Source organism: Sminthopsis crassicaudata, chromosome 5, assembly GCF_048593235.1.
Source record: "Sminthopsis crassicaudata isolate SCR6 chromosome 5, ASM4859323v1, whole genome shotgun sequence".
Classification (NCBI taxonomy): domain Eukaryota; kingdom Metazoa; phylum Chordata; class Mammalia; order Dasyuromorphia; family Dasyuridae; genus Sminthopsis; species Sminthopsis crassicaudata.
The window spans coordinates 3,287,803-3,311,644 of record NC_133621.1 but is presented as its reverse complement, the minus strand read 5'-3'; the positions used below and the strand labels follow the sequence as shown (position 1 = coordinate 3,311,644).

The 23,842-nt window shown below is 54.0% G+C and overlaps 2 protein-coding genes across 2 annotated transcripts in view; one reads left to right on the top strand and one right to left on the bottom strand.

Moving 5' to 3' along the window:
• Window positions 1-3,087, bottom strand: part of PHF14 (PHD finger protein 14) — a 122,613-nt gene extending 119,526 nt beyond the window's left edge. The window contains exons 1-2 of the mRNA XM_074268202.1: window positions 2,632-3,087; window positions 2,432-2,542 (exon numbers count right to left, since the gene is read on the bottom strand). Coding sequence (XP_074124303.1) covers window positions 2,432-2,542; window position 2,632 — 112 coding nt within the window. The 5' untranslated portion in view covers window positions 2,633-3,087. The remainder of the gene's footprint in view (window positions 1-2,431; window positions 2,543-2,631) is intronic.
• A 12,051-nt stretch (window positions 3,088-15,138) lies between these two features.
• Window positions 15,139-19,588, top strand: NDUFA4 (NDUFA4 mitochondrial complex associated). Its single transcript, XM_074269247.1, has 4 exons — window positions 15,139-15,343; window positions 15,774-15,862; window positions 16,274-16,334; window positions 19,384-19,588. Exons 1-4 carry the CDS (start codon window positions 15,302-15,304, stop codon window positions 19,438-19,440), a joined length of 249 nt encoding a protein of 82 aa, XP_074125348.1. The 5' UTR covers window positions 15,139-15,301; the 3' UTR covers window positions 19,441-19,588.
• The last annotated feature ends 4,254 nt before the right edge of the window (window positions 19,589-23,842 follow it).

The following is a 23,842-nucleotide window of genomic DNA, read 5'->3' as shown; positions in this document are numbered from 1 at the left end:
TCTTTGCTCCTCCTCCTGACCGCCTCCAGCCCTGTCCTCCTAAGGAAAGCCTGGCCCCCTTTTTTCTCTCCCAGACTTTTCCCATCACGGAAGGACCAGGCGGGCTCATCAGGTAGCTGTCCACACCTGCAGCTGTTTGCCGTCTCGTCTCCCACCCACAGCAGGGGGCCCTGGCCCTGGCCCAGTGTCCTTCCCGTGAGCCGCTCCCTAACGCTAACTAACTGTCCTCAAATTATTTTATGGACAAAGACCCAGAGGAATGCCAGAGGGGAGCGGCCCTGGGGCAGGCTTCGGGCCTTCTCCTCCTGGCCGCCACAGAGGTTTCCTCAGGGTTCTGAGCCCCGGAGGCGCTGCTGAGACCGATGGGGACGATGGCGAGGAGGCTGACGGCAGCATTTCTCCATCCCTCCTGCGTGCCTCGCACTGGGCTTCCCTGGACCCTCCCGAGCCCCTCTGGGCAACACTAACCCGCGCGAAACTGATACTATCTGCAAACCCCAGACTTCGTGTTTTGTATTTCCAGACGTTACTCACAAAATCGGCAGAAAGGGACGGCGTTTTTTATTTCCTCGATTCGTCACTAGGATGGTAAGGATTTATCCAGAAGCGAGTGATCCATAACAACAAACTAAACAACCTAATCCTATGACTTTCTGTGTAAGTTTTAAGAAGCCCACGTTCCCTAAGACGTTTCTAGGGGAAGGATTTAAAGTTCCACGAAAGTCACGGGTCACCAGTGGCCTAAGTTCCAGGCACGTGGATGCAGCGGCACCAAATGGGCTCTGCCCACCTGGGGCTCGGCCGAGCTCGCACCCAGAGCCCGCGGCACCTGGACACAAAGCAATTCCGAGGGCTGCTGGCCCTGGGGGGCGAGTGGGAGGTGCGAGACGGCCCTGGCTAAGCCCGGGAGAATCCAGGGACGCTCGGGAGGACGCCGGAAAGGAAGGCCACGCGGGGCCTGAGAGCCCAGAAGTCAGAGGGCGCCGCCGGAGCGCCGCTGCTTAGAGACCCGCGGGAGGGGCGCCCGGGCAGCCCAGCAGGGAGCACACGTCGCGGGGGCGGGAGAGGAGGGCTCGCGGCCTAGAGCCGGAGGAGGACGCCCTCTGGTTTGGGGCACTGAGAGTCTGAGGCGCCCAGCACGAGATCCCCGCGGAACCGGGATCTGAAAGAAGAGCGTGGGAGGCAGCCCGGGCCAGACTGCACCGGAAACGACGGGAGTGGAGAAAAGCGTGGGAACAAAAAGGAGCCGAGAAGGAAAAAGCACAAGGAGGGGGGCAAGTGGGGGGCTGGCAGGAAGGCCAGAGGAGGACCTGAGCAGCCTCAAGGGGGGGAGAACAAAGGAGACTGCCCAGGGGCCCCCACTGGGGGCGAGGGGGGAGGAGGAGGCGCCGAGGGGCTGAAGGAGCCCACCACGGAATGGGAGCTTAGAGAGGGGCGCCACTCAGAGCACCCTCAGGGCGTCACAGAGCTCCTCGCGTCAGAGGGCGCTCTCTCCGGACGCTGCGTGTAAGTGTGAGCCCGCTTGTGATGCCCCGGGACTTCCGTGTCCGTGCCGCCCACATCCCACAGGGCCGTGTGTGCATGGGGGTCACGGGGTCATGTGTGCCCACACGACTGCACGGGAGGGGGGGGGTAGTGTCAGGGCCGTTCCGTCCCACAGGGCCACGTGTGCACATGTGACTGCAGGGGAGGGTCACAGCTGTTCCGGCCCGTGGGACGTGCGTGCACACACGACTGGGGGGGGGGGTGTCAGGACCGCTCCATCCCACAGGGCCGCGTGTGCACACGTGACTGCAGGGGGGGGGTGTCAGGGCCGATCCGGCCCGTGGGACGTGCGTGCACACGTGACTGCGCGGGGGTCCCGTGTGGCTGTCTCTCACACATACGTCTCACAGGACTGTGAGTGTGCACACGTGTGAGAGAACCCCTCACAGGTCTCTCTGGGCAGCACTGGGCACATGTGTGTGCCGCCCAGGGACCCACGTGTGTGTTACACAGCCCACGGCCGGTGTGTGCGCACACGTGACCACACGTGAAGATTCCTGGCTGTCTGTCACGCCCATGTCCCACAGGCTGGTGTCCATGCATGGGCCTGCCCCCATAGTGGCCCATCCACAGGACAGTCTCAGACGTAGCAGACACGCCCCCGCAGGTGTCAGTCACACACACACGTGGGCGGGGCACCCTTCCGGCCTCCCTCCACTAGGCTGGGGATCCACGCCTCCTCCCACCCCTCGGTCCCCCAGAACCCGCCTCCTCTCCCGAAGCACCCAGCCGCCTCCCCGGTGACCAGCGGCCCGAAGCCAGGCGCACGAGGGTCTCCCCCCCCCCCACAGCCAGGGCCGGCGCACCCGGGGGGAGAAAGAACAGCGCACCTTGGGGAAGGGGCGGCGCACCTGGCGGAGGCCGCGCTCCCTCGGCCCGGGGTTACCTGAAGCATCGCCCACTTTAAAGTCGCTGTCATCGGAGCTGTCATAGTCGAGCGCCTCAAGCAGGGACGCGGCCAGGGGCTTCACGGGCCTCCGCTTCGAACTGCGGTCCACTGCAAAGGAGACACACAGGGGGCGTCACGGAGGAAGGCGAGCACGAGACGCCCGGCCCCGCCCCCGCCCCACCCCCTCCCGCACTTACTGGGGCCGGCGGCCGGGGCGCGGGGCCGGGGGGCGCGTGGGGGGGCGGCGGCGGCCCCGGAGGAGGCGGCGGAGGCCCGGCCCTGGCGGCCCGGCCGTCCCCACGCGCGGCCCACTCCGGGCCGCCCCGCGCCGCGCCCCCGCCCGCCGCAGCGCGCGCCCGTCTCCGCAGCCCGGGGAGCACGCCCGCAGGAGGCCCACGAGGGCTCGGGCCCGCACAGACACCCGCGCACAAAGGGCCGCCCGACCGGCCGGACGCGGCACGCGAGGCCCTCAAAAGGAACGGCGGCGGCGGCGGCGACTACAGGGACCGAGCGCGAGCCGGGAGGGGGCGGGACTGGAGGAGCAGGCAGGGGAGGAGAGTGCGCCTGCGCTGGGGGCGGGGCCGGCCGGTAGGGGAGGAGTGCGCCTGCGCCGGAGGCGGGACCAGCGCAAGGTCGTGAGTGCGCCGGCGACGTGGGCGGAGTTAAGAAAGGGGACGGAAAAAAGAAAAGAGCCGAAGAGACAAGGAGAGCGGAGCTGAGCCGCAGTGCGCCTGTGCCTGGGGCGGAGCCGCAGAAAAGCCTGGAGAAACTGGGTTAGCAGAGGGGAGGGGCCAAGGGAAGGGGCGGGAGGGCGCCTGCGTGGGGGGAGGGGCTTGGAAGCGAGGGAGGAGCAGAGGGGAGGGCGGGGCGGGAACGCGCTTCCCTTGCTCTTCCCCTTTGTTCTTCCTTGCTGGCTCGGTGTCCGCGCCTCCCCCCCTCCCCGCCCCCCGGGCTTGGGCCTGCGAGCCCCTCGAGGCCACTGGAGAGGGAGCGATAGGCCGGGGCCTTCAGAGGCGGATTGGGGAACTCTGAAAAGTACAAAGAGGGGGCGCGCGGGCTTCTCACCTCCAGGCTTTGGTCTGGGCCTGGCTGTTCCCACTTCCAACCCCCCTGCACCCCAGCAGCCCGCAGGAGGCCCGGAAGACCCCCCCCCTAGTATCAGCTCTGGGGACGCCCAGGGTGACTGTGCACGGCTCCGCAGGGGAGGGGACCAAGCTTGGGCAGCCCCGGGCCCAGGGGACTCGGTGCTGGGCACCTGCCGCCTCCTCCGCCTCCTGTCCCGGGCCTGATTCCGCAGCAGCACCCCAGGCTGAGCTCCAGGCTGCCGCCCTTCCCGGGCCTGAGCCAGAGGAGGCCCTGGGGGCTGCACAGCCTGAGGCAGCCCCCCCCCCCCCATTAGGGGCTGACCTGGAACCACTAGTCAGAGTGGAGACGTCCGGGGCTCAGACAGCCCCGAGCGGAAGGACCTTTTCTAGTCCCCCGGAGAAATCCGCAGCGTCCTTGGAGGAATGCGCCCTGGGCTGCGGCTGAGGAGGGAACCTAGGCCCGGGCGGTGGGAAGGAGCGGGCATCTGACGGTGCCCTGTGTGCCAGGCACTGCGCCAAGGGCTATTTACAGGCACCTCCTGAGGCGGCGCAGCCCCGTTTTACGGGCCCACTGGCCTCCGGATCGTAGCCCAGCTTGGAACTGGGGCTTCCTGAGTCCAGGCCCGGTCCAGGAACTGGGGCCTGGGGGCCCCCCCGACAAGAGGCCCCAAGCTCAGGCTGAGCTTGCAGGGAAGCAGCAGCAGATCCCCAGCCTGGCCGGCCCAGAGAGGTGAGGAGCTCCCAGCCCTCAATGCTCAGAAAGGAGCAGCTGAAGTTCAATTCCGTTATAAACACAAGTGGCGGGCCGTGCGGCAGGTCCTGTGCTAGCAGCCCTCAGAGACCACAATGGAGCTGAAAAAGGAAGGCCCTGAAGGGCAGGACAAGAACTCGGCTCCGGAGGCGGTCTGTGGGCCTCCAACAGGGGGGCCATCCAGAAGTGCCTCGATCCTGGCCTCAACCTATAGTCCCAATTGAGAAGGGAGGCCAGGAGCCAGGACAAAAACAACCCCCCCCCCAAAAAAAAAAAAACCCTCTCATCTGAAATGGCCGTTATGGGAACCGAGACACCCAGGCCACACACCCAAAAGAAGAAAATGGCCCCAAAACATCTTCAAGCAAAGCCTCAAGGAAGAACACAGCTGCCGCACAAAATCAGTTCCCATTCTGGCAAGGAAAGAGTCAAGTTTAAGAAAAAGGTTAAGAAATGATTGTGTAAATGAAAACATTAGGAGAAATACTTGGGAAACAGGTAAGAACCACGGAGGAAACAATGGAAAGAAAATTCACCACGCCCAAGAAATAGGAAACCCTCTCAGATGTTCTGACACTGCTGGGGTCAGTGGTTGTGGCCAAGGGTTTGCATAATTATACCTGCTGCTTCCTAAGGCTGCCGTGAAGATCAAATGCCACAATATTTGTAAAGCACTAGGTGCCTAGCACCTAGATGTCTAATAAACGCTCGTTTCCTATTTTCCTGGAAAATTGTAATAATCCAAGTAGAAATGAATGATTCCATGACAAAACAAAACAAAAAAAAAGTAAAAATGGAGGGAAGGAATAGAGAGAAAAATGCAAGAGTTCACATAGAAAAAACAGCACATGTGGAGAAAAACATTTTTTTTAAATCAATAATCAATGAACTAGACGGCCACAATCAAAATAGAACATCTTATATCAGAAAAGTGTCTGATCTCTCAGGACCAGAGGGCTAAGTAGAAATAGCAGGGAGTCTTGGTGATCTCCCAAAAGAAAGCCCAAATTGAAAAATTCCCAGGAAAATTGTGACCCAAATTTAAAGCTTCCAAATCAAAGGGAAAATAAAATACCAGGGACAGCCAGCAAAACAAGTATTTTTTTAATAGCTTTTTATTGATAGAACATATGCAGGGGTAATTTTTCAACACTGACGCTTTCAATCACTTCTGTCCCAACTTTTCCCTTCCTTCCCTTCACCTCCTTCCCTAGATGGCAGGAAGTCTCAAAAACATATTAAAGTTTATCTTAAATACAATATTTGTGTACACATTTATACAGTTCTCTTGTTGCACAAGAAAAGTCAGATTTAGAAAGGTAAAAATAACCTGGGAAGAAAAACAAAAATGCAAGCAGTTCACACTCATTTCCCAAAAACAAGTGAAGTATTGAGGAGCCAGTTAGGATTCCACAAGATTTGAGAACCACCTCTATAAAGAAGAGATTAAAATACAATATTCCAAAAAGGCAAAAAATAGTCACAACTAAGAATAACTTTAACAGCAAAATGTATTATAAGTCTACAGAGGAAAAATAGGCCTTGAATGAGATAAAGAATTACCAAGAATCCCTAATGAAAAGACCAAAAATAAGTAGGAACTTAAAAATACAAACAGAAAGATGGGTAGGAGCAGTAAAATGCAGGCAGAAATTTGGGTGTATACATAAATATCACTCATCAGAAGTGATGGGGAAACAGAAAGGAATGGGGAGTTGAGGGGAAGAAGGAAGGTAGATACTGAGAGGGATTAGTAATAAGCAAGACAAACTTTAAGAAGGTTAGATCATAAAGAGTTTAAAAGAAAAGGGTGAGACCCTGTATTAAAGAAATGAAGGGCAAAGGAGCAGAAGTGGTAGAAAAATGTTTAAGAAAATGGCAAAGGAGCAGAAGTGGTAGAAAAATGTTTAAGAAAATGGAATAGAGGGGGGGAAATGTAATTAGCGATCATGAATGTGAATGAGATGAATTCACCCATAAAAAGAAAGAGACAAGCAAAATGAATTAGAAAACAGAATCTAACCATGTGTTTTTAACAAACTTTAAGATTCATACAGAGTTGAAATAAAGAACTGGAGCAAAATCTTATGTTTCATATGAAGTGAAAAAGGCATTGTTATCAGTCATGATCTAATGTAAGGTAATAGAAACAACATATCTATAACAGATAAACAAGGAAATTTCTTCTGAAAGGTACTCTAGACAATCTAATATACTAATATAAATACTAAACATATTGACAATCTAAATGCTGAAAGGAAAAGGTAAATGACTTGCAGAGAGAAAATATTAAAATTATAATTTTAAAAGCTCTCAATTTACCCCTTTCAGATCTAGTTAAGTCTAACTAAAATATAAACAAGAAAAAAGTCAAAAACGTAAACTGAATTTTAGAAAAGTTTGATGACGGACTGCTGATGATCATTGGATGGGAACAAAAAGAAATGTGTCTACATATATACATATGTGTGTATATGTACATATATATTGTTATAGCTATGCATGACATCATTACAAAAATTGAGCACATGTAAGAGCATAAAAATCTCAAAGAAATGTAGAAAATCAGAAATATTAAAAACATTATTTACCAATCACAATGCCATAAAATCATATTCAACAAAGGGCTTCTGAAGTAATTGTTTAAAAAGTTATTGAAGTAGAATACAAAGCTTTGTAAAAGTGAATGTTGAAAAGTATCCACATATATTTTGAAAATAAAAAGCTTTTAAAAAATGGAAATAGAGAAAACAAAAGAAAATCTTATTTTCCAATGTTTTTATTATATTTAAGAAATTTTTATTGTATTTAAGAAAATTAACCAGAGAGAAATATGACCAAAAACAATCCATCAATAAAAGGAAATGAGCTGGTAAAAAAAAAAAAAAGTAATAGAAGACTAAATAACTTTATGCTAAAGAATTGATAACGAGAAATTATGAAAATGATAACTTCACTAAATGTTATGTCTCCACATACAAAAATATATAGCAGCTCTTTTTGTGGTGGTTAAGAATTAGAAATGAAGGGTATGTCCATAATTGGAGGGTGCTAAACAAGTTGTGGTATGTGATTATTATGGAATATTATTGTGTTATAAAGAAATAACAAACAGGATAATTTCAGAAATACCTGGAAAGACTTTCATGAACAGATGCAAAATGAAGAGAGCAGAATCAAGTGAATGTTGTATATAGTAATAACAATTTGTATAATGATGAGTTGTGAATGATTTAACTATTTTCAGCAATACAGCACAATACAACAATCCTAAAGGACTCTTGGTGAAAAATACTGTCCATTTCTAGAGAAAGAACTGATTTTTGTCTAAATGCAGACTAAAGTGTTCTTTCTTTTTCTTTCTTTCTCCTTTTGTTTTTGTTCAAATGTTCTTGTACAAAATGACTAACATGCAAGTGTTTTACATTTGTTATACATGCACATATATAGCCTATATCAGATTGCTTACTACCTCAGGAGGGAGCAGAAGAGGGAAAGAGGTTTAGAATTTAAAACTTAAAACTTAAAAAAAAATGTTTAAAATTGTTTTAATATGTAATTTAAGAAAAATAAAATGCTACTTCAAAAAATGTCATGGTGAGATAATGCCATATTTTGGGGGGGATAGAGTCAAAGTACTTTTTAAAGGAAAATGTACACCTCTAATTTTTTTCTAAAAGAAAAAAAACCAGCTCAATAAATTGGAAGTACACTAATTTTTTTAAATCAATACTTTAAAAAAAATCACTAAAATTCTGAAAATCAAAGAAGAAATAAAATGAAAAAAAAAAACAAAAACAGGAAACCCACTGAATAAAATAAAGCAAGAGACTTTTTAATAATAGAGGAATCATTAGCTGATTGATTTTGAAAAGAGAAAGTTAAATGACCAGTCTCTAAGGTGAAATCCTCACAGTCTACATCTTCTAAATTAGTAACCTCTTTTTGAATATATGTCTCAGGTCTGAGAGCTACAAGGGCCTGGATCCCAGAACTCCAATATTGTCTTAATTACATATGTCCTGATGTCAGTGATGTTCAAGGAATTACCCAGTTTATTAGTGACTGTGACCCTGAAAAGTCCAGGCTAAAGTTTGGAAACTATTCTTTTGGTGATAGGGAACCATTGTGCTGAGAAATGATATGGCAAAAATGATGACTTAAAAGATTAACTTGTAGTTTTGTAATACAGATTGGTGAAGCTAGGGTGGAAATTATTGTGAGGGAGACTTCAAGATACTGCTGAAATACATTCTCTCATACTAAGAATTTCTGACCATCCCCAAATGTAAGGCCCAAATGATTCTTCCTATTTATGTACCACAGAGCTGACACTGCAGAAAATTTCAGTTCAGATGTGTAATTTTTGCTATTTTAAGCCTGAATAATTTAAGTACATTTTTGTTTATTTGTGATGTTATCCCCCCAAAAAAGAGATAAAAAAAAATGAAAGGAATAGAAGGTATCATGTGTTTGTGCTGTGTCTCAAAGCATTCTTTACCTTTAAAGTTGAGGATGAATCTTCCTGTTTTTCACTCTCAATGCTGTGTCCTTGAGAAGCTGCTCTGCAGTGCTGTCATTGGCCATCTGCTATGCTTTTCTGGGATTGCCATCCCAATTTGATGAGACATGATCACAACACCCCAGCCTGTCAGAAATAGATGCCTTGTGCTTATCTGTTTTCTCAGTTGTTGAGGTCCTAGTCCCTCTCCATGCAAACCATGGCTCCTTGCAAAGCCAACTTTCAGGATGCCTCAAAGCATTTCATCATTTTAAAAAAGTAGGAAAGTCTTCTGCTGAATAAAAGTTTAGTTTATTATTTTGGGGTCCATTTCTCTACATTAAGTAGAGTAAAATCTTCTTAAATATAGTAAGTTTTCCTTTATTTGAAACAAAAAGAAAATAAAATAGGTAAGCTCTCTTTCAGAAGGAAATAGAATGGTTGTGTAACTTATGGCAGCCTCCCTCAGTCTGAACTTATGTGGAAAAAGTCTAATTTTGAGGGCTAAGATAAGAGGTACTCATCTCTCTTTGGCTAGTTTTGCTCACTGAGAGTTTACATTGAGAAAATTCCAAATATAGCTTACATATAGATCATGTATAGCTTTCCAAAAGCAAAATGTTAAGAGTAGATAGGGCACTGGGCTTGGAGTCAGAAAGACTCATTAATTCTAGGGGATTCTGGGGAGTGAGTCTTAGGCACCTTATTTGTAAAATGGAAGGATTAGGTTCTTTCCAGATCTAAATCTATGATTCTATGAATGTAACCAATAGGGTAACTAGCTTCCCAATATACACTCAAGCTTAAAAAAAAATGGCATGTCAGGAACAGGACATTCCCAGAAAAGGGTAAAAAGCTCCTGCACTGCTCCTGAGCCTTATCTTTGCACATGGAGCCTAAAGTCCTCCCAGTGTCGTCCTGCCATACTTGATCTCTTACAACTCTAAATCACCAACTGAACAAAACTGAATATTACCCATCAGGGGGGGAAATGGATCTTTTATGAAATAAAGAACTCTCAAGCATCCCTGATGAAAAGACCAAAGCTAAATAAATTTTAAAATATGCCTCAAATACTCAACTTAAGAAAGGCTTAAAAATAAACAAGGAAGAGAAGTCATAAGGGATTCGATAAGGTTAAACTTTATATTCCTACATGGGAAGATGATACTGGTAACGAGAATTTTCTCATTATTAAAGTAGTTAAAAGTATACATAGGAGGATAGAGGCATGAATATGATGAGATGATATGTAAAATAATGAAATTAAGGGATAAGAGAGAGAGAAGGGGAAAGGGAGAAATAGAATATGGTAAATTATCTCACAAAAAAAGAGCTTATACAGTGGGGGGAGGAAAGTGGGAGAAGGAGTAAATGCTTTAACCTTAGTCATCAAAACTGACTCAAAGAGAAACTACCACACAAAACCCAGTTGGGTATAGAAATTTATCTACCCTTCAAGAGAGTAGAAGGGGAAGGGGGAAAGAGAAAGGGGACTGATGGATAAGAGGGGTTAAGGGAGTTAGATGATAGAAGCAAAACACTTTTGAAGACAGGGTGAAAGGAGAAGAGAGAATAGGAGAAATGGGGGAAAATGTACAGAGAGAAATGTCTATTTCTTTTTTTTTTTTTTTTTTGGAGGCTGGGGTTAAGTGACTTGCCCAGGGTCACACAGCTAGGAAGGGTTAAGTGTCTAAGACCAGATTTGAACTCGGGTCCTCCTGAATTCAGAGCTGGTGCCCTATCCACTGCACCACCTAGCTGCCCCCATCTATTTCTCTTAGTAATCAAAACTATAAAGATGAGTGAAATTAATTTTTTTTTTTAAATGGACATTCCTCAATTGATAGTCAAAGAATACGAACAGGCAATATTCAGATTAAGTACTCAAACCTATCTATAGTCATCCGGAAAACAAGGGTCTAAATCACTGTTGATTAGAAAAATGCAATTTAAAACAACTCTGAGGTACCATTGTACACCTATCAGATGAACTAGCATGACACAAAAGGAAAATGACAAATGTTGAAGGAGACGCAGGAAAACTGGGATACTAAAGCACTGTTGGGGGATTGTGTCTGCTTCCACCATATGAAACCATATTTCCATAGGAAAAGGTATGAGAACTTGGTCGATCTTTGGCAAAAATCTGGGCCAACAAGATCCACAACGTTCCTCAAGTTGGCCAACTTAATAACCCACAGAAAAGGGCTAAGCGTATTCTAGCATGGCCTGTGGTTAGGAGGTGGAGTCTCCTCCAAGATCACTTGTCCAGCTCTGGCTCTTCCCGAAACCATCTATACTGTGACACATTCTAGATTCTTGCCAGGGAAAAAAGTCAACCTTGATGACCTACAATCTGGAACTTCCTTCTCTTCCATACTTTTTTTCAGCTGAAGGAAACGGACAATGAAAAACCATTTAAATGTTCAGTTTATCCTGAGTGTTGGGCTAAGCATTAAATGCAGGCAAACGAGACCATTCTTCATTCCAGAAGATGCCAGATAAAGGGATCAGGAAACCAGTGGAGGCAGCGGGGTGAGGGCTGATGGAGTGGAGGGTGAGTTCTCGGGAAAACAAGGTGAAGGCTCACCTCTCAGAGCCCAGGGTCCAGGGGCAGCCGTCTAGGTTCTGTGGGAAGTACAAGGAGGTCAATATTCATGGTACATGGTTGAAGAAATAAGATCATTTACCTTTCTCCATTCTTGTGTGATTAAATGAAGTTTGCTAAATGATTACAACACCGAAGGACAAACTTTTTTATGGGTAAAGGGTTGGATTGGAGTCTTTTTTAATAGTAAAAAAAGATATTTTTTACCCCCCCCAAAAAAAGAAATTTTGTCGCCGATTTTTCTAACAGAAAAAATAATGTAACTAAATATAAAAACATAGTAAAAGATACAAGATACCGTCTTCAATTTGCATTGAGATAAGTGTGGGTGGCTCAATTATCAAATGAGTCATCTCTAAGAAAAGTTATTACTTTTCTGTCAAAAGTCGACCGTCATACGTAATCACTGTGACACAAACACTTCAGTGAGATTCTCTGGGGCTCCTACAACAGAAACGTCTGGTCCTTGGGCTCGGACAGGGCCCGGCAGCAGATAAGGAAATACAGCATTTAACAAGGAACGGGAAGGAACTTCCAGAGGGGGGCAAGCATTAAGCCCCTCTGGCTGGATGAAGGTCGGGCTCTTGGTGAACCAAGGAGGCTTTGCTTTCCAGGAGTGGGAAGCCTTGATACCAAAGTGAGGAGGCTGGTGGAGGGGAAAGGCTGTACACAAGGGGACTTCTGGGTGTTTTCCCCAAATACACTCCTTAAAGGAGTTTTTTTGGTCTTTATTCCCATGAGACGTTGAGGCAGAGTTCAGACACCTGACCTCAGAGCTTGGAAGGACTCACCCCATCTTAGACACTGCGCTGTGGTGGAGGACCCTGAGCAAGTCACATGATGGCCACTGAGGGTCCCCAGTAGGTCCGCGGAGGGAGGCTGCAGAGGTGGGGCCTTCCGTTGGGAGGAGTTTTGTGCTATGGAAGCTCACTCGCCCCGTACCAAAGCTCATTGCCACCTGTGAAATGGGGATCTAATCTGTGCCCTGGCTCCTTCCCGTGTGATTGTGCAGGACTGTAAGGATGTTTGAAAACCACCGAGTGCCCTTCGAGGATAAGGGCTGCCAGCCGGCCTCTGCTGCCGCCCTGCACGGTGGGCACCTTTCCTGGCGCCAGGGGGAGCCAGGCAGTCTGCTGCCTCACAGTGAAAAGAGCTTGCCGAGCTCCTTATCTCGTCTCCGGGGAGGAGCCCCGACCAGATCACGGTGGTTTCGGACCTGTGATGCCAGGCAGTCAGGTGGGGCGGTGAGTACAAAGTGGGCTCTGCAGTCAGGAAGACGCACTCAGACACCCACTAGTTGTGTGATCCCAGACAAGTCACTCACCCTCAGCCTCAACATTGTCATCTGTAAAATGGGTGTGACGGCGCCTCCCTCCCAATCTTGCGCTGCAAGCACTACAGAAATTCTGTCATTCCTAATGTGGGGCTGGCTTCCTGGAAGTCTTCGGATTGTCACCCCGAGGATGGACAGGAACAGTCTGGTCTTTACTGTCTCCTTCAGTCTGGCCCAGCCTGGATCTTGTGGAGGAGGCTGCTCAGAGAAGGAGTGTCTCAGGTCCTGTCCTCTGGGCCCTTATCCACCTCAGTACAATTACCTCCCTGCAGCAGCCCACTGAGCATGTGCCAGCGGTAGAACCATGACATCACCGTGCTGGGAACTAGAGAATCCTCGGCACTCTCCCCCACCCCCACCCGCCGTGAGCAGCTTGGCTTCAGGTACACTTTCCTCTGCGCCTCTACACTCACATCTGAGGGTGGAGCCGTTTCCTCAGATCACCGACCAGAGCGCGGGGCACCACCTGCTTCCTGTGGAGGCCGCCTCCTGGTCTCACCTCGTCAGCTCAACCCCGAGATCCCTACTCCGTCTGGTTTGGACCCTTCCGATTTCCCCTGCCACAGGGCATGGATGCAGGGGGGCACACACAGGTGGGGGGAGTAGCGGAAGGGATGGATGGACAGCTGCATGGTTGTTCGAGACCCATGGAGAGGGGAGGCAGGTGGGGGGGTATGTGGCAGCCCTGGCTGGGAGGGGCTTCAGACTGGGAGCACGGGGGTTCGGGTGCTCAGACTGGGAGCGCGGGTTTGGGTGCTCAGACCAGGAGCACGGTGATTTGGGTGCTCAGACCGGGAGCACGGTGATTTGGGTGCTCAGACCGGGAGCACGGTGATTTGGGTGCACAGACGGGGTACACAGGGTTGGGGTGTTCAGACGGGGAGCACGGTGATTTGGGTGTTCAGACCGGGAGCACCGGTTCAGGTGCTCAGACCGGGAGCACGGTGATTTGGGTGCACAGACGGGGTGCACGGGGTTGGGGTGCTCAGACAGGGAGCAAGGGTTTGGGTGCTCAGACCAGGAGCACGGTGATTTGGGTGCTCAGACCGGGAGCACGGTGATTTGGGTGCTCAGACCGGGAGCACGGTGATTTGGGTGCTCAGACCGGGTACACGGGGTTGGGGTACTCAGATAGGGAGCAAGGGTTTGGGTGCTCAGAAGGGGAGCACCGGTTCAGGTGCTCAGACCGGGAGCACGGTGATTTGGGTGCTCAGACCGGGAGCACGGTGATTTGGGTGCTCAGATCGGGAGCATGGTGATTTGGGTGCTCAGACCGGGAGCACGGTGATTTGGGTGCACAGACGGGGTGCACGGAGTTGGGATGCTCAGACGGGGAGCAAGGGTTTGGGTGCTCAGAAGGGGAGCACCGTGGTTCGGGTGCTCAGACTGGGAGCACGGGGGTTTGGGTGCTCAGAAGGGGAGCACGGGGGTTTGGGTGCTCAGACTGGGAGCACGGGCGTTTGAGTGCTCAGACTGGGAGCATGGAGGTTTGAGTGCTCAGAAGGGGAGCACGGGGGTTTGGGTGCTCAGAAGGGGAGCAAGAGTTTGGGTGCTCAGAAGGGGAGCACGAGTTTGGGTGCTCAGACTGGGAGCACGGGGGTTTGGGTGCTCAGACCAGGAGCACGGTGATTTGGGTGCTCGGACCGGGAGCACGGGGGTTTGGGTGCTCAGACGGGGAGCACGGGTTTGGGTGCTCAGAAGGGGAGCACCGTGGTTCGGGTGCTCAGACTGGGAGCACGGGGGTTTGAGTGCTCAGAAGGGGAGCACGGGGGTTTGAGTGCTCAGACCGGGAGCACGGTGGTTGGGAGCCACCCATGGGGACATGGAATAGATGGGCCGGATGGGCAGAGGCCCGGAGGCAGGCAGCGAGTCGGGGATCTATGGCAGCCCTGGACGGACGGGGGCCGGCGCACGGATGGAAGCCGGCCGGGATAGATCGGGGATAGTCGGGCCGGGGACGCTGGGACGAGGTTGCACGAAGGCTCCGTTTCCGGCCCGGCCGCTGAAGCCTGCAGCCCAGCAGGGCCCTCGGGAGTTGGCCGGGCGGCCGGGACCCCAGGGAGCAGAGCAGCTGCAGTCCCCAGGTCTCTGGGGGAAGACCTCGGCCTTGCCCCCGGCCCCTGCGTGCTTCCGGCACGTGCCGCTCTAGCGACACGCGCTCCGCCTTCAGCCACCCCCGGGCGCACGCGCTTACTCCCGCCCCTCTCGGTGCCGGGGTGCCGTTTCGCGCCTGTTTGGGTCTCGTTCTTGCCCTTGGAGCCCCGAGGAAGGGGGTCAGCCCCGGGAAGCTCAGGGCTTGACACGGGGAGGCCAGGGCAGCGGGGCTGGGAGCCGCATCCCGGGGGCGAGGCGAGGCGAGCAGGCAGTAGGGGGAACAGCCCCATCACAGGTCCTTTACGCCGGGGTCCTTAGCCGAGCGTGCGTGCGCGCATGCGTGCGAACCACCGTGCCGTCCCGGCTCCTCCTCCTCCCCCGACTCCTCCTCCTCCTCCTGCTCTGCGGTGACATTGGCTTTAGAGCCGCGAACTAAAGAACAAGCGAACGCAGCCCCGAGTCCCGCAGCCGCCCGATCCCGCCGCCGCCGCCATGCTCCGCATGATCCTCAACCAGGCCAAGAAGCACCCGAGCGTGAGCGTCCCGTGACCCGGGGCCGGGAAAGGGAGGGACGCCGCGTGACCTTGGGGCCGCCGCCCCGCCCTTGGCCTCCTTTCGGGGGGCTGCTCCGGCCGTAACTTCCGGGGTCCCGGGCTCCCTCCGCGCGCCTCAGTCTCTCCCTCGGAAAGTGACAGGCCCGGCTCCCTCGGGCCTGGGAGTGGCTCAGTTTCCCCACCCGAGGTGGAGGCCCGCCTTCCGGCCCGCAGAGGGGGCGGTAACCTGACCCGGCCCTGGGGGGGAGATTAGACTGGCTCTCTTCCCGGGTGGGTGAGGGGTGGGGCCAGGGGGGGTGGAGGCTGCTGGGAGCAGGACCCGGCCAGACCTTAGGAGACCCCCGACTGCCCGCTCCTCACCCCCCCCCCGCCCCTCCTCATCCTTTTCTCCTCCTCTTTGGCTTGTCCAGTTGATCCCCCTGTTCGTGTTCATCGGGGCCGGGGGCACCGGGGCCTCGCTGTACGTGCTGCGCCTGGCGCTCTTCAACCCCGACGTCAGGTAGGGAGAGGGGGGATGGGAGGGCGTCTCTGCCCTCTGGCGCCCTCGGGACCCCCTTCCCCTGGGGCCCCAGGGCCTGCTGCTTTCTGGGGGGAGGCTGCATCGAGGAGGCCCGCGGGGCGCTGGGCTCCATCTGGCGGCAGCGTCTCCCCCCAGTCAGTCCCGCCCCCGGGGTTCGGGCTCAGCCGGCCTTCCTCTGCCTTTTCTCCCCAAACCTGCCCGGGCCGCTGCTCCCTTGGCGGCGAGAATGAGATCCGGGCCATTTCCTCCCGGGGGGGGGGGGGAGGGGGCACCCACGGGCATAAAGTCCGATGTAAAGGGGCTGAGGGCGCTCCGCAGGGCGGGGTGGGGGAGGGGGGCCGTATCGGCGCCCGCCTAACGGTCTGTGTGTCCCTGTGCCTTTGTCCTCAGTTGGGACAGGAAGAACAACCCGGAACCTTGGAACAAAATGAATCCCACCGACCAGTACAAGGTGAGGCCGGGCTCTCCTCCGGAAGGTGTGGCGGGGGTCGGGTTCTGGGGGGGGGGGGGAGTGTTCCCTATTCCGCCGGGTGGGGGTGGGGGTCCGGGAAGGCCCCGCACGACCTTAGTCCTTCCGCGCTCTGGCCCCGAGCTTGTGGGAATCGCTGGTAAGGCCCGCGGCGGAGAAGTGGAAGGAGCCGGCTGGCCGAGCTCTCCGCCGTAAGCGTCAAGGAGGACACGGGGTTGTCCCGCGTCCCCTCCGACATGTAGAAAGGAGGAGCTGGAGGAGCGCGGGAGAGCTTCCAGTGAAAATTCTCTGGCCCAGGCCCCCGCCCCGCGTGTGGAAACCGGGGTTTCTGCCCGGCGCTTTCCAGAGCAAGTTCACTTTTGCAGTGGAGCCCACGGTGGTCGGGCCGGCCCCCCAGGGAATGGGGGGGCATCCCCGGAGCAGGATCTGAAGCTGCCTTGCGGCATGAGCTGGGCCTGCTCCCCAGGAGTCCTTCAGACCCCGGCTGCCCCGCTGGGCCCCTCCTCCTCTCCTGTAGTCAGGGAGCCCGCCTCGGACAGCCCGTCAGACAGACTCCAAATTCTTTCAGAAAGAGACTTTTCTGTTCTTTGTGGGGCTCTTGGAATCAGCTCCCTTTGAAATGAAGTCCGTGCGGCCGAGGTCTCAGCCAGAAGCGGATAGTTCGGCCCGTCCCAGAGTGCGGCTGACGTGACCTGGTGACCTTTCCGTGGTGGCGCCTGACTCCAAACCCCCAGTCACTCAGTCCCTTAGCCGGACCTCGCAGCTTATTCCCGCGCCTCCCTTCTGTTTCCGAGGGGGGGGGGTAGTCGGCACTAAGTCCCCCAGGAAGTGGGAGCTGGTTCTGTGTGCGGAGCGAGCTGCCCGCTGCCCCCCCTCAGGCCCCCCCCCCCCCCCCGGCTGTGGGCGCTGCAGGCGCCAGTGGTTTGTGCCACGGAGGGGGCGGCTGCTTTCTGACCCTCTCCCAGACCGTCTTCAGCTGTGTTCTGGAAGGAAAGGGGGGTTTTGTGGACCTTTTACTGCCAGGTTTGGTCCAGTAGCTCAGCCGTAGACAGTCCAACTCGAGCCTTATGTCTGTTTCCTTACTTGAACCCCACTTTTCTCTCTTGTACCAAACCGGGAGAAAGGACATAAGCTAGTCGGGGCTGTTCCCAGCAGCGATGAGCCCAAGGCTGTCACCTGGGCTGCTCCTGGGTGGTGTCGTCTCCTGCAGCAAAGACTTCCAGATGGTCCCTAAAACTCCACGGGCTGCGAAAGAGCCAATAAGGAAAACGATCTGAACAAGGCGTTAAATCAGGGAGCAGTTGGCTTTTAGAAAGCAATTCGGTAAACACCGAGTAGAAAGCCCTGCCTTACAACTTATCAGGAGCGGGTACTCGGGCCAATGGGCCCCCCACTAAAAGGAGAGGACCGGCCCAGCTCTGCCCGGGAGACCTTTCGGCTTCCGGGAGGCAAACTTGGAGAAGGCCGGCCCTGGTCCATTCCACAGTCCTTCCATGTAAAGGGCTGAAACTCTGGAAGGGGGGTGTGCCCCAATCCACACAAGGACTGGAGGCTAATTACCTGTTGCTCCAATTAGCATATGTTTTGGTTAAATGGCTCTTCTCGCTGTTTGTTGATTGCTGGAAGTTTGGTATTGAGATAATCCGGATCTGAGGGCGTGGTGAGAGTGAGCCGGAGGAAGGGAGGGAGGACTCTAGAATCCAGGATCCATCTTTGGGAGCCTCCTCTAGCAGTTTGCCTGCTCCTTTCCCTTCTCCCCCTAAAGACCAGGGACTTTTACTTATCCTCACGGGCTGATCCTGAGGCCTCCAGGAGCCAGGCCGGACTTCACACTTAGTGAAAGTGAGGGGCTTTGGGGGGAGGGCTCGGCCCTAGGGAGAGGGCCGGTGCACCAGGTTTTAAGAGCAGGCCTCCCCGCCTGAGGAAGGGGGTGGATGTGAGGGGGTGGGCTGCCTTTCAGGGCTCTGCTCCGAGAGCATGTCACACCCTGGAGCTCTGCCATTTACCCGGCCCAAGGAGAAAGGCAACCTTCTGCAGTGTTCCCCAGTTTGACCGGGGATCCTTACATTTAAGTACAATTAGAGACTACGGGTCACAGCAGTGATTCACTTACTTGCCACCCCTTTTTGTTTTGAGTGTGTGCAAGTAGTGTACAAGGGGGGGGGGGGCGGGTGCCTGGGCACTCCTTACATGAATCTCCAAGTGTGTCAGGCTGAGATTGCCCTGGGGCTAGAAAGCCAGAGCTAAAGGCAGGAGGCTACGGCCCAGAGCTGGGGGGTGGGGCAGCCTCGAGGCCTTGGGCCCTGCCCAGTCCCGTTGGCCGGGATTGGCTGTCAGAATTATAATCTCAGTGCATTGATGAGGCTCCCAAAGACATGGACTGAGAAGTTACAGGTAAAGAAGTGCGTTTATTTCTCTCTCTTTTATCTGCACATTAAAACAAACACATCTCTGGATTTGGATTGGCCAGGTCAAATTAGTGGGATTTTATAGACGCGTTTTTAACCGTTAAGCCTATTTCAGGTGATAGTAAAAGAGAAGAATTTTAACTCCTCAGTACGAATTCTTACCCGCTTACTGTTGATTACATGAGCAGAACTCTTTGGTGTCTGGCCCCCTTTACACTCTTAGCAAGATCCCTGAAGAGCTTTTGCCTATGGGGCTTGCCGAATGAGAAATGAGAATATTCAGTACAATGTCGGGAGTCGGGGATCAGGTTCGTGCAGTCCTGGTCTAGGGGCAGCTAGGTAGTACGGTGGAGAGAGCACCAGCCCTGAATTCAGGAGGACCCGAGTTCAAATCTGGTCTCAGACACTTAACACTTCCTGGCTGTGTGACCCTGGGCGAGTCACTTAACCCCAGCCTCAGGGGGAGAAAAAAAAAAGAAAGAAGTCTTGGTCTCATGGACCCCTCAAGAGGGTCTTAGAAGACCTCACTCCTTGCACTCTGGTACCTAGAGCATGGGAGTTTGTGCCATCTTTGGAGAGATTTAAATGGTATGTAACATGTATTTTTCTTTCTTTTTTCCAAGTTCTATTCCGTAAATGTGGATTATAGCAAACTGAAGAAAGAAGGCCCAGAATTCTAAGTGAAAAGCATGCTTTCTTGACTGTGAGAGTGAAGGTCTTCCACAAGCCATCCGCACAATTCTTTACACAACCAGGAAATGCTTGATTTTCCCCTTATTGCATGAAATCATGTTCAGTTTAACAGACAAATAAAGATGTGAAACTCGAGCTGTGGTTTCGATACTGGTGCAGAATACGGCCCTAACCCTGTGTGGTCTGGATGATAGCTGGGGGGCTGACGCCGTGGAGCAGGGCTAGCAAACCCACGTGGCAACGGGCTCGCTCCCCTGGGGTACGGGAGATTCCCCGGGCTGGCCCGTGGGATCTTGTCCAGGTTTTATGGTCAGCCATTCCCCAGTGACATCTTGTTCAGGGGCTCTGACAGCTCCACCTGCCTAGGAGCCTCCCCAAAGACTTGACTGGAGGTCGCCCCTAGGAGGCTGGGGCCTGAGCCCAGCCCGTGCCCCTGCCCCCCAGGGCCGCCTCTGCCAGAGGCGGCTGTTTGGATGGTTTGAGAATCTGTTCTGCCTGAACCAATCACTTTTCTCATTTGCTCTGATCCATGATCTGTAGGAATCTGATGAAGGTCCCTCATCTTCATTTGGTTTCTGGTCCCGTGAGCCAGAAGGTTGTCCTGCAGGAAATGCCCCCTTTCCCTGGCACGGCCACTTCCTGGAGCTCTGGGGGGCTCCCAGCCTGGCTGGCGCCTCTGACGAAGGCAGTTTGGGCCTTCACCATTGCCCCAGCCCGCACCTTCCTGGGAGTGATTAGACCTCGCTCCAGGTTGAGTGGGCCCTTGGCTGACCAGTGAATGTCTCGGACAGAGCTGACCCACTGAGTCATGGGCCCATTTCTTAAGGCAGACTGTCAGGCTGAGAAATGGGGGGGCCCGAGGGGCTAGGCCACCCTGGTGCCCACATATGTAGGGGAAGGGATGGTCCCCGCTTCACCTCAGCATCTTGGTGCAGACCATTTTGTAGAAGCAGCAGCTGCAGAAGCCGGGGAATGGCACCCAGCATGGGGGGAGGAGGTCCCGGGGAGGAGCGCCCTCTAGGTCATCCGACTGGCCGCTTGGAAGGACGGCCCGCTGGCCACCTTGAAGGTGTTTTATAGTGACATGCTGCGTCCCGGTGCGCCCGGAGGCAGCAGACTGCGGGCAGCCCAGGGACAGCCGCTGACCACCCAGGGGCCCGGGCCTACAGGCCTGAGCTATGGTCCAAGCTACCTCTGGGACCTTTGCTGTGTTAGTCCCTGGGAGTCGGGGATCAGGTTCGTGCAGGGCTCTTCCTGCTTCCCAGAGCCTCGTCTGGCACTGCTACAGGAGGGGGCAGAGGTGGGCAGGGGCTGGGAGTGGGGGGGGGGAGACACGGCCCTGGGGGGCCAGGAGGGGTACCTCTAAAGCAGCCCCAAGAATCCATGAGACTATTTGGAATCTCCTCATGGTCCCTTTATTTCAAACATGATTCTGAGCCCAGCTGCCAGAGAGCCTGGGGCACAGCGGGCTGCCTGGCCAAGGGAATGGGTTTCCTCTCCTCCAAGTTCTGTCCAGGAGTGCTGGCCTGAACGCCTCCCCTGCTGTCCGAGGCCCAGGGCTGGGAGCCGCCGTCTCAGCCAGGATGCTCAGCTTTGCCCAGAACCGGGCCCCTCCGAGCAGTTTAAAACTAGACTACTGGGCAGCTCCTGGCACCTCACCAAGCCCCCAAGGCCGGGGCTGGGGCAGACAGTGGGTGAAAGGCTTCCTCCGAGAAGCGGCTGGGTCAGAGTGACCACGAGGCTGCTCGTTACGGGGCGGCCGGAGAGCTGGAGTCTGCCGGGCCTGAACGTGGTGCTTTCTCACACGGGCATCAGACCTATCAGAAACGTTGCCTCCCACGTGCCCGGCACAGAGTCGGTGCTGAATAAATGCCGATGGCCACCTCTCAAAGAGCGCATTGGTTTGTCTCTGTAGGTCTGGGGTCCGAGGGGTGATGGGGACTCCCTGGTCCAGGCTTCTTAGAACTACTGTGGCCTTCCCTTCCTCCCTGCTCCCCCTCAGCTGGCACAGTGCCTGGCACACAGTGGGCCTGCTCCCCCTCAGCTGGCACAGTTACAGTGCCTGGTGCACAGTGGGCCTGCTCTCCCTCACCTGGCACAGTGCCTGGCACACAGTGGGCCTGCTTCCCCTCAGCTGGCACAGTTACAGTGCCTGGCGCACAGTGGGCCTGCTCCCCCTCAGCTGGCACAGTTACAGTGCCTGGCACACAGTGGGCCTGCTCTCCCTCACCTGGCACAGTGTCTGGCACACATTGGGCCTGCTCCCCCTCAGCTGGCATAGTTACAGTGCCTGGCACACAGTGGGCCTGCTTCCCCTCAGCTGGCACAGTTACAGTGCCTGGCGCACAGTGGGCCTGCTTCCCCTCAGCTGGCACAGTTACAGTGCCTGGCACACAGTGGGCCTGCTCCCCCTCACCTGGCACAGTGCCTGGCACACAGTGGGCCTGCTTCCCCTCAGCTGGCACAGTGCCTGGCACACAGTGGGCCTGCTCCCCCTCAGCTGGCACAGTGCCTGGCACACAGTGGGCCTGCTCCCCCTCAGCTGGCATAGTTACAGTGCCTGGCACACAGTGGGCCTGCTTCCCCTCAGCTGGCACAGTTACAGTGCCTGGCACACAGTGGGCCTGCTTCCCCTCAGCTGGCACAGTTACAGTGCCTGGCGCACAGTGGGCCTGCTCTCCCTCACCTGGCACAGTGTCTGGCACACAGTGGGCCTGCTCCCCCTCAGCTGGCACAGTTACAGTGCCTGGCGCACAGTGGGCCTTGAAAGAAGGAACTTGTTGGCGATGGATCTCCCTCATTCTCCGTTAGTTCCCCGTCCACAGGCCTCCGGCTTGGGCGTTCCTGACGGGGTCTTGCGAGCCCCCCTTCCCTGCTCCCCCAGGGTCCCTGGGTCCCCCTCCATCACTCGGACCCTCCACAGAAAATTATCTTGTGGAGCCCGTGGGCGGCCGGCTCACCACTTCCTTCCTTTTTTTCTCTTCTTGGTTAGAGCTTATGGAGCGATCAGAAAATGAATGGGTGCCCTTTTGTCTCCAGCCCCATTGATTTCCAGGAGGAGACAAGGTGACCGAGCCTGGGCCCCCGGCTGGGCCCTCCAGAGCGAGGGAGGGGAGCGGGGCCTTCTCTGCCCGGCAGGGCGGGGGGCTGACTGTCCCTGCGGGAGGGCCCCTCCGAGGGGGAAATGTGGAGCCGGTCCAGCTCGGTTCTCCGTGCCCCGGAATCAGGGCATCAGCTGGGCCGGCAGCTTGGGCCTTGAGCTCAGGCTCATGTGGCAGAGAAAGGAAAGAAAGGCGGGTTTTCCTGACTGTGGGCCCAGAATCCTGTCCTCCGAGGACGAGCCTCCTTCCTAGCTCGGGGGAGAAGCCGGGTCTGGTGCGAGGACCCCCGGGTGGGCAGGAAGAGAGAAGCGCACCGAGGACAGAGTTCTGGGCAGCACCAGCAGGAGGCCGGCGGAGAGGAGCCTCCCGCTTTCTAGCCTTGCTCCGTCTGCAGCATCCACAATTCCCTTGACTGCATGTAACAACTCCTCCCAAAACGCTTGAAAATGAATTAAGGAAAAAAGACTGCCAAGCGAATGCCAGCTTTTTTCTGCACCTGATTCTTCGCTAGGTCAAATGCATATTCATAAGACCCTTCACTTGGTCATTGTGTGTAAGGGTCACGAGTGGTCTCCCCGGGAGGGATAATGGCTCCTTCCTCCCGCTCGGGCTTGTGACCCCAGAACGTGAACTTCTGTCTGAAGTGTGAGGAGTTCCTCCGGTTGGGTCTTGCTTCTGTCGGCCTTGCTGAGGAGCACAGAGGGTTACCTGCCCGGGGAAAATGAGGCTTCCCCTGAGTTCAACCTGTAATTAATTCTCATTTGGGAAAATTATGGCTGAAAAGTGAGGCTGACCCCATGCAAGGCCTCCGTAAGTAGGATTTGGAAGGGTCTCCCAGCTCGAGTTCAGCAGACCAGGGCTGGGACTCTCAGAGGAAAGCCTCTTCCCAATCCAAGCCTTGACCCCTTGAAAGCTGGGGCCTATTGGATTGGAGACGCTCAAGAGCGAGACCCAAAACTAACCTCCCCCCGATCCCCGAAAATCAAACCAGGGAACTTGGAGCTTTAGTCGTCTGCTTCTCGACACAGAGAACCAAGAAGGGTGAAAGCAGGACAAAGTTTGGAGAAACTCAGGGTCTAGTCCACGTCTCCACTTGGCCAACCAAGGACAGACCCGTGAGCTACCATTTCAGAGCCCTTTGCTCAGGAGGGTCTGAGGAACCTGAGGCGAACAGGGTTAAGTGACCCTGCCAGGGTCACACACCCCTCAGAGTTTGAGGCCCAATTTGAGCTCAGGTCTGGCTCCCTACCAGGCACTCTATGCACCTTATCATCTCACTGATAGATTT

Coding starts and splice junctions, on each gene's coding strand:
- NDUFA4 (XM_074269247.1), top strand. CDS start 15,302: ATGCTCCGCATGATCCTCAACCAGGCCAAGAAGCACCCGAGC. Junction 15,344..15,773: donor AGGCCAAGAAGCACCCGAGC/GTGAGCGTCCCG, acceptor TGGCTTGTCCAG/TTGATCCCCCTGTTCGTGTT. Junction 15,863..16,273: donor CTCTTCAACCCCGACGTCAG/GTAGGGAGAGGG, acceptor CTTTGTCCTCAG/TTGGGACAGGAAGAACAACC.